General features: G+C 41.1%; 4 protein-coding genes across 4 annotated transcripts; 2 read left to right on the top strand and 2 right to left on the bottom strand.

Annotated features, from left to right (window-relative positions):
* Positions 1–4,878: 4,878 nt before the first annotated feature.
* Positions 4,879–5,631, top strand: BCR41DRAFT_422783 (short chain type dehydrogenase; the record flags this gene model as incomplete). Its single annotated transcript, XM_022030202.1, has 1 exon — positions 4,879–5,631. The coding sequence occupies one exon, from the start codon at positions 4,879–4,881 to the stop codon at positions 5,629–5,631; it is 753 nt and encodes a 250-aa protein (XP_021880676.1).
* A 100-nt stretch (positions 5,632–5,731) lies between these two features.
* BCR41DRAFT_355121 (thioredoxin-like protein) lies at positions 5,732–7,168 on the top strand. Its single transcript, XM_022024451.1, has 5 exons — positions 5,732–5,973; positions 6,100–6,150; positions 6,259–6,408; positions 6,632–6,637; positions 6,761–7,168. Exons 1-5 carry the CDS (start codon positions 5,824–5,826, stop codon positions 7,091–7,093), a joined length of 690 nt encoding a protein of 229 aa, XP_021880677.1. The 5' UTR covers positions 5,732–5,823; the 3' UTR covers positions 7,094–7,168.
* BCR41DRAFT_355125 (glycosyl transferase) lies at positions 7,116–11,524 on the bottom strand. The gene is made up of 13 exons (XM_022024452.1): positions 11,429–11,524; positions 11,181–11,273; positions 10,944–11,049; positions 10,757–10,799; positions 10,302–10,413; positions 9,980–10,157; positions 9,158–9,866; positions 8,893–9,066; positions 8,453–8,805; positions 8,102–8,357; positions 7,817–8,001; positions 7,471–7,722; positions 7,116–7,343 (listed from the first exon to the last, which is right to left on the bottom strand). Exons 1-13 carry the CDS (start codon positions 11,499–11,501, stop codon positions 7,265–7,267), a joined length of 2,613 nt encoding a protein of 870 aa, XP_021880678.1. The 5' UTR covers positions 11,502–11,524; the 3' UTR covers positions 7,116–7,264.
* A 245-nt stretch (positions 11,525–11,769) lies between these two features.
* BCR41DRAFT_337546 (hypothetical protein) lies at positions 11,770–13,541 on the bottom strand. The gene is made up of 5 exons (XM_022022078.1): positions 13,181–13,541; positions 12,719–13,070; positions 12,465–12,608; positions 12,232–12,343; positions 11,770–12,152 (listed from the first exon to the last, which is right to left on the bottom strand). The coding sequence occupies exons 1-5, from the start codon at positions 13,469–13,471 to the stop codon at positions 11,825–11,827; spliced, it is 1,227 nt and encodes a 408-aa protein (XP_021880679.1). The 5' UTR covers positions 13,472–13,541; the 3' UTR covers positions 11,770–11,824.
* Between the last annotated feature and the right edge of the window lie 44 nt (positions 13,542–13,585).

Raw genomic sequence — 13,585 nt, forward strand, 5'->3', positions numbered from 1 at the left:
ATGCCTTGGCCTCTACTTTGCCTTTGCTGTTCTGTTCAGAGCCTCCCTTCTGTGCTTGGACGCGTATACTGCTAAGCAAGTCAACAAATTGCTCTCTCTGTCGGAACAGGCCATGAAGCCCGTGGCTTGATGAGTGATATGAGATTTAGCCAATTCAGGCCCGTGCGATGCTATCAGAAGCGTTCCGTATAGACATAAGAACGCATATGAGCAGGAATAGGCGCATCTTGCTGCCTCGAATAATGCTGAAGGTGCCTTTTAAAAAAAAAAAAAAAAAAAAAAAAAAATAGTAACAGTAATAATAATAAATAAATAAATAAATAGATGTGGTCTACGAGGAGCCGTATTGATGATGATCGTTACCCACGATGCCATGCGGTTTCGCTAGTCCCCCGCATGCTGACTAAATTCGCCTAAAAAGCAGTGGAACTTCTTTCTTTATGGTCTTGAGTAGAATTATGACGAATAAATATACCCCACACTAATTGGACCCTCAGCTCATGGCATACCTAAGCTATTTTGCTTGAAAATAGGTTGATGAATAAAGTTTGTTTTCTATCTAATTTTGAATAAAAGATTGATGGATGTTGCCTTCCGGTAGAATACTACGTCCCCGCCTAAGAATCAAGCGCCAGGCGTGGATCAATGCAAAGCTTGTATTGAACTTTATGCTAAAAACAAAATTGTGTATTATAAAAAAAAAACACTTTTTTGCCGCCATGAATATACGCTTTTATGTTGGTACTGTATATTGGTATGTACCTGTAGAAGCAGGGCCAATCCAAGGATATCACCCGCATTATGGAGGAAGTCTTTTATGAAGATATGGTGGCTGGTGGCAGTATCGATTCCATATCTCGCAGGCTTCGAACGATGGAATGATCCAGTGTAGCATCTATAGATTGTTCATGTAGCTTAAATATACAACAGAATATTAAAAAGAAAAGAAAAATTCGGACTCTATCGCCTAGTTCACTTAGTTTATCTCTTGGACCACAAAACGGGCAAATTCGCCCATTTAACTTTCATCAATTCATGCGCAGGCCAGGTCCAGTTTTCTGTGCTTTCTACTAACAGAAAACAACCGTTTATTGCATGCCAAGGAAGAAAATATCAACCAGTTAAAACTAATCAGCTAAAAAAAATCGGCGTAAATCAGTCTTCTCTCACCCTTCAGTACCAAAAATGTTCAATTACAATTCCTTAGATGGCAAAGGCATATAGACTCCAATGTGGGTGATTTTTGGGTTCATATGTTCGGTGATCGCGTGGTTCAAAGTAATTACGCACTTTGCCAATCCCATGAGGAACCGGCATTGAACTTTTTTTAGAGTCTGAATATCAGGTTGGGAGACTGCAGGCTGAGGTGGACGGCGAAGTATGAGTAGTCCTTTGACGAGCAATCGAGTCATTGAAAGTATCGGAGCTCGCTAACGGGATTGTGAAGGAAGCCCATAGATGGACAAATCTAGCAGCGAACCATAGTTTCCAAGCATTTACGTGGCTCCTAGGCACTGCGCCTTCAGCTTCATTGTCATTGAAGCAAACATTGGTCTGTCTCATATCAACCTACGGACTCTGAACCCTGACCATGAAAATGACGCGACCTATCTGAAAAACACGTTAGCACCATGTTAGGACGCGTGCTTTGGGTCACTTCCTTATACAAACTCTAAATGGACAACGACATTAAATGACGAAGGATACACGCATTTTAGTTCCTGACTATTCTGTTACAACGAGAATTGACCCGCAAACTTGCACTGTGGTCCTGTTGGGAGGCAAAACTGTTGCCATCAACGGAAGCTACTAGATATGAGATGACTTGACAAAGTTAGGGAAGTTGAAATATTCATTGTATTATGACCAAGTTACAGCCTCAAATCCTGTTTGCAGTATTGGCATTTTTGTTCAGGGACGCTCTCTGGAACTTTATCATATGATTTTAAAGTCTATAGTCTCGCATTATCCATATTCACAAAAAAAAAAAAAAAAAGGGCCGGGCGAAACAGTAACAGAAAGACGTCAAAGCGCGTTTTATGGCTTCACATCTCGTTCGGTGTCTAATGAAGTTGACAACCTGGAATTACTAGTACTATACTACAATCCGTTTGGGCTTAAAGTAGCTACTCAACCTGATGAAGAGAGTTCGATACCTTTGGCTTTTTTGATATGAAAAAGTACGACAAGCTAAAAAAAAAAAAAAAAAAAAAAAAAGTTCTTAGATAATAAATGCACTCCTCCAGTCACTAGGAACACGGCGAACAACAGAAGGAAGCGACAAAGTATTTAATAAGTAGAAAGCCTATAACCGATACAAACTAAAGTGGTAGTACAGGGAGAACCCACAGTTATTAATAGGGTAATCAACCACGGCATAAATTAGCGTGGTGTGGGTACGAGAACAGGAAAATCGGGAGTGAAACGTTGTATACATCGCATCTGCACAAGTTAACCAGTAGAACTGAGCTCTTGCACAGATCGAACGCTGAAGGCGCCTAAAAAAGAAGCTAAAGCGGCGGTACCCCAGTTTTTAGTCTTCCTACTTTAAGTCTACCTTCAGTTCTACCTTCTCTCGCTCAGTTCCTACATTTCTCTCCCGATCCCTACTTTTGCTCTCTTTTCAGCAGAGCGTGAGTGCATTTCAGTGCAAAGACTGAACTGAGAAGTTTAACCGCAACACCAATCTCAAAAATCATCGGCCAGAATATCATTCATGAACACGTAATGTGAAGTCCACAAGTTAGCATCGAGGCCAACTTAAGACGCCAGCAGCCGCAGAGAGGTTGAAAAGCCTTTTAACAAAATCACCTTATTCCAGTATATTCGATCTGGGATCTTTTCAAGACTGAATAAATTGCTTTGTGGCTTCATGAATGAAGACAGACTGGACTTTTGAATCACAACTGAGGATTGAATATGCCAAGCTGCTAAGCAGCTGTATCCTACTTGACATGCCTACAAGTCTGCCATCAGGACGGATGAGTATAGTGCGTTTTACTTAGTAGCAACAATAAACCTTATTTATGAGCATTTTGATCTGGTCGCAGTCACATTGTTTACAGAGTGCTAATGGGACTAGATTTCAGTCCATTCACTCTTCTTACAGGCGAAACATACTCCATGAACTACTCTGAAGACTACTATATAAAAGAATTGCGAGGAAAGCCAAAGGGATTAGACGGGTTCTTATAGAAAGGAAACTTTGGAGAAAGGATCTTAAGATGATATGTGCGAGCTGCAAGATTCGTAATTATTCTAATAATCAAAGCTCATGTTGTTGTACACGCATTTTGGAGCTACAAGAGGATTTTATGGCACAGCGATCACTTCTAGAGGAGATTGCAGGCAAACATGAGCAGCAAATCATTTTCTATCCAAAGTACCACTGCGAACTGAACTTCATCGAGATGTTCTGGGGTGCAAGCAAGCGCTATACTAGAGCAAACTGTGATTATACTTTCAAAGGTCTGCAAGAAACAATACCAAAGGCATTGGCTTCTGTAACTATACTTAGTATTCGAAAGTATGTAAGGAGGAGTTTCCGATACATGGACGCATATAGGAAGAATATGTCTGGCCACGTTGCAAGTGAAAAAATATAAATCTCATAGGCGCATTCCAGCCAATTGGGATTTGAGGACAGAATAGACTACCCTTAATATCGTTATGATGTCATCTCAGTTAAAGTTTCAGTTAATCATAATTTAAGATTTTTTGGTGCAATTTTTCCCTCACATAGTAAAATAGTCCATCTTTTTTCTTTATGAACTTGGAAAGAAAAAGTCATACCGATAAAAACCCATCGTAACTTTGTAGAGAATTGGCAAACGAATAACATTACGATGAGTTTCCTTGTCTAGCTTTCATGGAGAGTGAGAACATACATTTCCCTCGTGGCCTATTATTTTCCCTAAAAAAGTGTGTGACTAGGAGGAATACACTGTACTGAGGGACAAAACAAACCGATGTCCGTAAAGTATTCGCTCTTAAAGATTGGCAAAGCCATTCACACATCACTTACCATTAAGAGCCAAAAATCCTTTATGATGATGTTTGACCATTAATCATGACTGTAGGTGATGGCGACTGGTTGACTATCGGCATACGATCATTCAATGCGTTTATTAGTTCTTCCATCTATCTAGATTACAAAGAATCACCCTCAGTTAGCAGCTCCACAACATCATTTACGATTTTCGAAATGGCAGCAATCAGGATTTTCTCTCGAACAGGGTTTCAGGGTTACATTGCCCAAGACTATCCAGAATGTGGTTGGTTTCAGTTTATTTGGTTTGGTCAACTCAAAAGCATTTTGATTAGTGGAGGAATGAATGGACACCAGAAGAGTAAAGCCTTGTGATACAAGGTCAGTACAGTTTTAGAGGCATCTTCATCTTTCATAATAGTTTTAATATTTCTGATATTCACCCATATGGAAAGAACCACTTTAGACATCTACTTATTTGCTGGCTACGCTGCCTGATGACTACGATTTGGACTCTTCTGAAGGTATAGGGTGTATGATCGGGAATGTAAAAAAATATACCATGAATAGTGTGTACTGGTGTTGAAAGGATCTACATGACGTAAAAGATTTTGAGGAAGCGTCCTAACAGGAGAATAATCAGGTGTGAGACTACTTTCGTTTCCGATGAGAAACAGAAACGCTAGAAACAGAAACGCTAGAAACAGAAACGCTAGAAACAGCGATGCTGCTCAAGTAGGGGCAATGATTATAAATATTTCACTCTCTTACAACTCACAGTGGCTTTCTTCCTCCTGAATAAACAAAATAGCTTGACAAAATTCTCATTTCATACAAGCCCTTTCACCAAAGTCCTCAATAAAAAAAAGAAAGAAAGAAAGAAAAAAAAAATGTCTGGATCCCGCCGAGTTGCTATTATTACTGGATCATCTCGTGGTATAGGTCGTGCCATTGCACTCCGTCTTGCCAAGGACGGATATAACACAGTCATCAATTACCAATCCAACGCTGCAAAAGCTCAAGAAGTGGTCAATACCATCCACTCAACTTATCCATCAGTCAAAGCTATTGCAGTCAAGGGTGATGTTGGATATTTGGAAGACGGTCATAAGATAATTGGTGAAACCCTCAAGGCTTTTGGCCGGATCGACGCCGTGATCTTTAATGCAGCGTGGATCGTTTATGAATCCATTCACGAAGTTACTGAGGAATCCTACGAAAAAGCTTTCCGAACTAATGTCAAAGCACCCATGTTCTTCACCAAGCAATTGATCCCTCATCTTAAGGCTGGAGCACGCCTGATCTTTGTCTCCTCGAATCTCACCTCGGCCTCTATTGTAACGCCAACCTTCTTCCTATATTGCGCAACTAAGGGAGCGGTCGAACAAATGACTAGGACATTGGCTAAGGATTTGGGTAGCAATGGTATAACCGTCAACTGTGTCAATCCTGGTCCCACAGATACTGAGGGGTTCCGAGACGGTAATTCGGAAGCAAGTATAAAGTTCTTAGAAGGTGCGACCCCATTGGGACGCTTGGGACGCCCTGAAGATATCGCCAATACAGTCTCGTTCCTATGCAGTGAAGGAGCGGCATGGGTCAATGGACAAATTATGCGCTTTGATGGAGGCATGACTGTATAGAAGAAGTTCCTGTTTTTCTTAAACAAGCTTGGTGGCGTGGCACCAATTTTTTTTTTTTAAAAAAAAGGGTGTTGATTTTATTCTATTCTTTCTTCCCTCTCTTCATGTCAACTCTTTGATATCATATTCCACACGTCTTTAATTTCCATTCGAAAGCATTAATAAAAATAAAATAAAGGAAACCCACCCACAATGGCTACAACAAGAGCAAGCATTATCTGCTACTACGACTTGATTTCGCCTTACACCTACATGGGTGTTAAGCTGTTCAGTCGTTTCCGTAAACAATGGCCCTCTGTCGATGTCACCTTCACTCCCATTCTCCTTGGTGGGGTCATGAATGTAATATAGTTAAAAAATAAAAACCATCGTTTAGTTTAATTAACTGATCATTTTTACACTCTATCCATCTATCCAAGTCAAACGTTGAAATTCTCACTTTTTTCTTCAACCATATAAAACCCATAGGCTGTCAAGAACAGGCCTCTGTTTGAATTCCCATCCAAAAGGAATCACATGGTCAGTTTTTTTAGTAACAAGCTCTTAGTTTATAAAAAAAGCTATCGCCTTGCAGCCCTGCTTGCTTACTTGAAAACCGTGAGAAACTTTTTAAAATATCAATGATAGATCGCTGATCTGGACAGGATCAGTGCAGTGACAGGTGTACCATTCAAATTCCCCGAAAACTTTCCTGTGAACACAGTCTTACCCATGCGAGTCTTGACGGCTTTACAGTTGCATGAAGCAGCCGAAAAATACGAACAGTGTATTGACAAGGTACCAAAAAAAAAAAATTCCAAGCTCATTAGACACAAATAATCATCCGATCATTAGACCACGTGGTGTGATTTAAAATCATTCCACAGCATCTTCATCTACGATGACTGCGCTGCAAAAAGACTTCACATGGGACTCGGTTCACAATTCATGGCTTTATTCGTGTATAAGCACCATAAAAACTAATTTTTTTTTTTTTTTTTTTTTCCTCCACAAAACAAAGCTGTTTGTAAGTTGGTCGTTTTTGTCGTTCTTAGAGATGATTGGACTATACAATAACATTGTTTGATTTTCTTGACGATTACATAAAAAAATCCTTATTGACCTGCTCATCCCTTTCTTAATCCTTTAGGATGAATACTTTGTGCATGGTCGAAATATTTCCCAAACAGATGTGATTCATGCCGCATTGATGCCCCTCTTCAATTCGGACGCGAACAAGGTTGATTCTTATCTTCAACTTGCTACTCAGCCTGAGATCAAACAGATCTTCAAGGAGAACACAGACAAAGCTGTCGCAAGAGGCGTCTTTGGCGCTCCTACATTCATCGTCAAGAAGGCTGGCGAGCCAGATGATAAAGAGTATCTGTTCTTTGGCTCCGATCGGTTCGAGATGATCGCTGCCTTCCTCGGCCTCCCATATCCCGGTTTGCTTTCCAGAGATAGAAACAGTGCCAAGCTGTAAAGAAAAATAAGCGGACTATCAATTAGGAATGGAGCTTTTTTTTCTTTTTATTCAATAAATGTAAAAAAATTGGATACAGAAAAAGGAGTGTACGTCGCATGCTACAACATTTGTTATCCTATAGCACTAAAGTATAATAACTCTTTGAGTATCCTCCATATTTTTTCTCCTTCAAAGGTATCCTTCGTCAACAACCTTGTGAGGCTTAATGCTCCAAATTTCATCAGCATACTCCTTGATCGAGCGGTCCCTGGTATAAGCGTGACAAAAACAGGATAGTTTGGTTATAATTAATAAACACTTTTATCCATCAAGAATTTTTTTTTTTTTTTTTTTTTTTTTTTTTTTTTTTTTGATATCAAAACACAATGACTTACGATGAGAACTTGCCCATATTGGCCGTGCATCTAATAGACTTCTTGGCCCACTCCTCTTGGTCCTTGTAAGCTGCATCGACCTGCTGGTTTGCTGCGATATACGAGGCAAAGTCTGCTGAAATCAAGTAAAAGTCTTTACCAACTGTCAATGTGCTGATTAAGGGTTGGAAGATCTTTGGATCATCGAACGTTCCTCTCTCAATTGCGGAAATGACACCCTGTAGAGCAGGGTCCATGGGTACTCCACGATATCTAATATTTTATGTCATGAAGGGTTAGAACTTTGCAAACCATAGAAACAGATGGAGTGGTTTAAAGTCTAGCATCAAGTAATTCGTTTTCGCACCTCTGAGCGTGACGAAGATCCTCCACTTCATGAGCCATGCAACCGAAAATGAAGATGTTATCTTCACCAATTTCCTCCAAGATTTCAATGTTGGCTCCATCAAGGGTTCCAATGATGAGACCTCCGTTCAGTACAAACTTCATGTTGGAAGTACCTGAGGCCTCAGTACCAGCAGTCGAAATGTGCTAGAAATAGGGTAGCATTATATAAAGCGGATCGTGTTATATAATAGCTCATGTTGCTTACTCTTTTTTTTTTTTTTTTTTTTTTTTTTCTATTTCCTACCTGAGAGATATCGCTGGCAGGGACAATGACTTCAGCAACCGAGACATTATAATCAGGGATAAACACAACCTTTAGTAGATCACCAACAGCAGGATCCTGGTTCACGACAGAAGCAACGCTATTGATAAGCTTAATAACCAATTTAGCGATGTAGTATCCAGGTGCAGCCTTTCCGCCAAAGATGACTACACGAGGCTGAACACTGGCCTTTTGAGCAGGGCTCAATGACTTGATGGTGCGGTAGCGGTGGATCACGCTGAAGTAACGTAAAAAAAGTCAATTCGCAAACCGTTTATAGTCAAAAATTACGGTAGATGAAACAGTCGATAGTGGCAAGAAATGAACACTTACTACAGGATATTCATGAACTGACGCTTATACTCGTGGATACGCTTGACTTGAACATCAAATAGAGCATCAGGACTGACCTCAAAATCACAGCGAGACTTGATAAGCTCAGCAAGACGAACCTTGTTGCTACGTTTAATCTCCATCCACTTCTTTCTAAACTCCGGATCATCAGCCTTGGAGTTGAGACCCTTAAGCAGGGAGAGTTCCTTTAGCCACTTATCACTACCAAGTGTCTTAGTAATGAGGGCACTAAGGTTGGGGTTGGCCTGGTGTAACCAACGTCTAGGGGTAATACCGTTGGTCTTGTTAACAAACTTGTCTTCACCATAGTAAGTTACGAAATCTTTAAAGATCTGTTTGAGAGCATTGTGAAAAGAAAAAATTAGCAAATGGAGCGCTGAATTGAAAAGATAAGACTCAGATCTCAGGTTGTGACTTACGGTTGTCTTGATAAGGTTGGAATGGAGAGCAGCGACTCCGTTGACTTTATGAGAACCGACAACAGCCAAGTGCGCCATGCGGATCTGCTGAGGCTGAGCTTCCTCAATGATCGACATTCGATTTAAGAGACCACGGTCATTGGGAAACTTCTTTTCGACCTTTTGCAGGAAGAACTGTTTGTGATAAAAGAGATTAACAAGATGATGTCAGTGAAAAGATTATACAATATCTGTTGCTCTTTGTAAGAATCAAGCCTTTTTTTACCAAGTTGATATCGAAAATGATCTGGAGGTGTCTGGGCAGAAGATACTCAAACATTGGGACAGACCACTTCTCCATAGCCTCGGGAAGGACCGTATGGTTAGTGAAGGCAAATGTCTTCGTTACAATATCCCATGCATCGTCCCAATTCAACATCTCTTCATCTACCAAGAGACGCTGAAGCTCAACAATGGCCAGAGTAGGATGAGTGTCGTTTAGTTGGATGGCCACCTGGTCAGGGAAATCCGACCACTCACGCATCGACTTCTTGAAACGACGGACAATATCATGAAGAGAAGCGGCCGTCCAGAAGTATTGCTGCTTGAGACGAAGTTCTTTTCCAGCCATGGTATTATCATTGGGGTAAAGGACGCTTGTGATTTTCTCTGCATTGGTGGCATCCTCAACCGATTTTTCGTAGTTACCCTCGTTGAAGCTGGTCAAGTCAAAGACCTTAGTAGGCTTGCTGCGCCAGAGACGAATATTGTTACAATTCTCAGTATGATATCCAGGGATCGGTACATCGTAGGCGATGGCCTGGACGTTCGTTCCAGGGATCCAGTTGTGGCGAGTTTGACCATACTCATCCTGAGTAGTCTGAACATGTCCGCCGAAACCGATCTGGATCGAAATATCAAGGCGGGGCAACTCCCAAGGATTGTCAAAGTTCAGCCAGTAATCTGGATACTCAGTCTGGTAGCCATCCACAATTCTTAATAGCAATGAAAGCATATGGAGAAAGGGTAAGTGTCAGTACAAGGCCTGTTTAATATGTATGCGGTGTTAAATAAAACATCGACGAGAACGTGTTGATTCTGGTCATACCTCTGCTGGAAGATGCCATAGTTGTAGCGAAGGCCATAGCCCCAGGCAGGATAATCAAGTGTAGCCAGCGAGTCCATGAAACAAGCAGCAAGGCGACCAAGACCACCATTTCCGAGCGCAGCATCAACCTCAGACTCGATCACATCTTCCATATGGAAGCCGAGCTGTTCGATACCCTCTGATTTGGATTATAGTGAATAGTGTGAGAAGAACATTTATATATAAAGGCTGTGTTAACTATTATTGTGCAGAGCTAGACACGAAACCGCTCCTTACAACAATTTCAAACTGTAAGCAGGTGGATAAGGGGTTTGCTACTTACTTCCATAAGTTTCCTTCAAGCCCATGTTAAGGAGAGCATTGTCCATAGAACGGCCGAGCAAGAATTCGAGCGAAAGGTAGTAAACACGCTTGGGATTGACCTTTGACAATTGCTACTCACAATAAAAGGTGTTACATAAATGATATCAATAATCAGTGTTTGATTGAGTGTTTTGGTTTCACTTTGTGTCCACCAAAAAGAATTGGACCTGAGCCTTTTGACCTCATCGTTCTGAGGGAGTGCCGTCACTGACTATTCTTTAACAAATGTTCGAACTTTTTTTTCTCTTCTCATGAGTTGGCATCGTTTTTCGATTTTATGAAGAGGATATTAAATGGAAGAATCTTGGGGTAACATGCGCATGAGATACCTGATAACCCACAATATTCCCACGTCCCTCAGTTTTCACACATTTTAATAAAAGAAGAAATTCATTGGTCCAGAATGCCACTTACTCCTTGTGTTTCATTCCAGCGACTAATAAGACGGTCGCGGGCGCTGTTCGTGAGACAGAAGGGGGGAAAAGTAAAGTGAAAAATAGAACAATGGTCAACAATGGTCAGGGAATAGTTGAAATAGAGGGGTGTCGTTGCAAACTAAGCTATCGAGTTAGAAGAGCTCATAGTATTACAACCAACATACCTGAGAGCAACAGCCTGGTAGGCGGTAAAATTGTCCATATTGTATGCTGCACGGGCCAACGTTGTAGTGACATGATGGACGATGCTCTTTTGGATCGTCTCAATGTCTATTTTTATTAGACATTGGTATTAATGATAAGGTACAGAAGAAAGACAAAAGTTGGACCCAAAAATATAAAAAAACCAACATAAAAAAAAAATAGAAAATCGTGAGAAAATCACCAAATGATGAACTTACCATTAGCCTCCTTCTTGCTCAACTTTTCCCAAAGCTGGACAGTCTCTTTGGGCCATTTTGCTCTTTCGGCATCAAGTTCCTTGGGAGTCAGACCTAAAGATCAAATCCACCATATTTCGAGCATTCCAATTTTAAGGGGGGGGGAAGAAAATTTACAGCTCGAATGCCAATTAATTGGAGAGAGCAATGGTAATGTAGGGCTCTTAATGGACGCGTTTAGACTTGTGAAGTATTATCAGACCATTTACCTGTGAAGTTGCGTCGATGATGCATAGGTCTCTTGGGGACCGTGCTGTTTTCGGGCTTCTTGGCTTCGGCCATTGTAAAGCAGTTTTTTTTTTTTTCTTGTTGATGCTGTAGAGCGAGAGAAAGAGAGAAGAAGACTGGAGCAATGTACTTGCGTGTGTGTGGGAACTGAATGAGGGGAATGAGGAGAGAAAGAAGAGACGAAATGAGAAAGAATAAAAAGAACTCTATGTGACGTGACGGCATAATTGCACGCAGATGCATGGATCCATCGGGGTAAGAACACGACGCACGGTTGAGCGTGAGTAAAAAAAAAAATGCGAATAACTTATAATAACGTGTTGCTTCTTTTTGTTTGAGTTTTATTAAGTAATGTAAAATTACCACCTCCTTAAACTCTACGCGTTTGGCGATGTATTCTCTTCTGAAGTGATCTGTTGAGGCCACCAGGTCGGGAAGAATCCCTTGGCATGGATAGTTGCACCTTCGCGATCCATAACATCGAATATGATTCCGTTAGCAATATCATCTAACTTGACTAACGCCAAGCCAATGTTGCCTACGTTTGATCCAGTCTTGCCTGATGCCCTAACTGGTCTTGCAGAAGAGGACGAAGCCGCTGGTTGCTGTTGCTTTATATCCTCTTTCTTCTTGGAAGGAAATAGCTCAGACTGTGGTGGAATTACACGCGACGCGTTCTTATCGAACTGAATTGAAGCCGGTTCGCTATCAGAGTATAGTCATGTAGACATATCAATATTGCTTTATCTATTGATGCCAAGCGCATTAGTGAGCACACACTTACGGCTCGTTGGGCCCAAAATATTGAATGGGCAATACTCTTTTTCGAATGATTCCTTTATGATGTGTACGAATAGTTAGTTCTTGACCAACATAGCATCCTTTTCTGAAGTCGACTATTTGAAAGTAAATATCAATCAGTTGTCAATTAGCCGAAATAGTCAATGCCGCCGCAAGTAGACTAGTTCAATAATGAAGACATTTATCAAATCTAACCCCAGTTTGCTCTATAATTACCTCCGTTCATGAAATCGATGTTGTACTCTAAAGGAAGACTTGTTCCCGCAATAAAATCATCGATTCCTTCTGGAACACCGTTAATGATCCTTCGCACATGGTACTCCTCCAATGTTCCTTGATTGTATCCTTCTGGGAGTGATACTAAAAAGATTATGCATCAAATGAATGAAGGAATCCTTACTTTAAGCCTTCTTCTTTTTCTGCCTGCCTCTCGGTTTGCTCTACAACTGGATTATTGGGCGTAAACTTACAGGATTGTCCCTTAGGAACTACGACTCTAAATCCCATCCGACTGTCTGCTCTGGTATCTAACATGCCAATAGTGGCGTTCATTCTATGAATTCGATCCATTACTGAAGCATTATCGGGCATTATCTTGTCGTACTTTTTGTAATCAAGTCCTTGAGGATGATCCAGTACGGAGTACACATCAAAGGATTCTGTCACGCCAACCATCTTGACCTTGGAGCGCAGCACAAACCGAGCAATGTGCTTATGCAGCTCTGGAAGAGCTCTGGCATCGCATTCAATCAAAAAAGCTGGGTCGGACTCATCCTTACTCGTATTCATGGGGTGGATGAACGTATCATACATTACCCTTCCCTTCCACAAACAAATAGCAATAGTCGAAAAGAGTTGCTTTCGTCATTACCATGTGCCGGTTGGACGCAAACGAAACAATTTTTTTTTTTACAGTTGTCCAGTTGTCATACCTTAGGATTGAGGAATGCAGCAAGAAATCCACTACCACCATTCTCAATGCGCGGCATGTGGTTGGTGATCAATCCTTGCAGGAACTTTGAAGCATCTTTGCCCCGAATCTCGAGCAGACCGCGTGTTGGGAGATGAATATATGATCCAGCAGCGGGTGCTGTTGAGATGAACCGTGTTCGATTTAAAGGCAAAGAATCATAACATGAACGAACAGGAAGTCTCTGGCCAGCTGACCCAATGCAAGACAAGAAACTGAAAGGGTTTAGTTTGATTCGCGGAGCGATGATCATGACGAGAATGTGAGAGATTGTGATGCTATGGATTTCGGCCTACGCGAAAGTCTCAGGAGACCAAGTATTTACTCGAAGTTAATAATCAAAGTTTCATGCACAGCGCAGTCTATT

Source organism: Lobosporangium transversale (assembly GCF_002105155.1).
Source record: "Lobosporangium transversale strain NRRL 3116 chromosome Unknown BCR41scaffold_22, whole genome shotgun sequence".
NCBI lineage: Eukaryota > Fungi > Mortierellomycota > Mortierellomycetes > Mortierellales > Mortierellaceae > Lobosporangium > Lobosporangium transversale.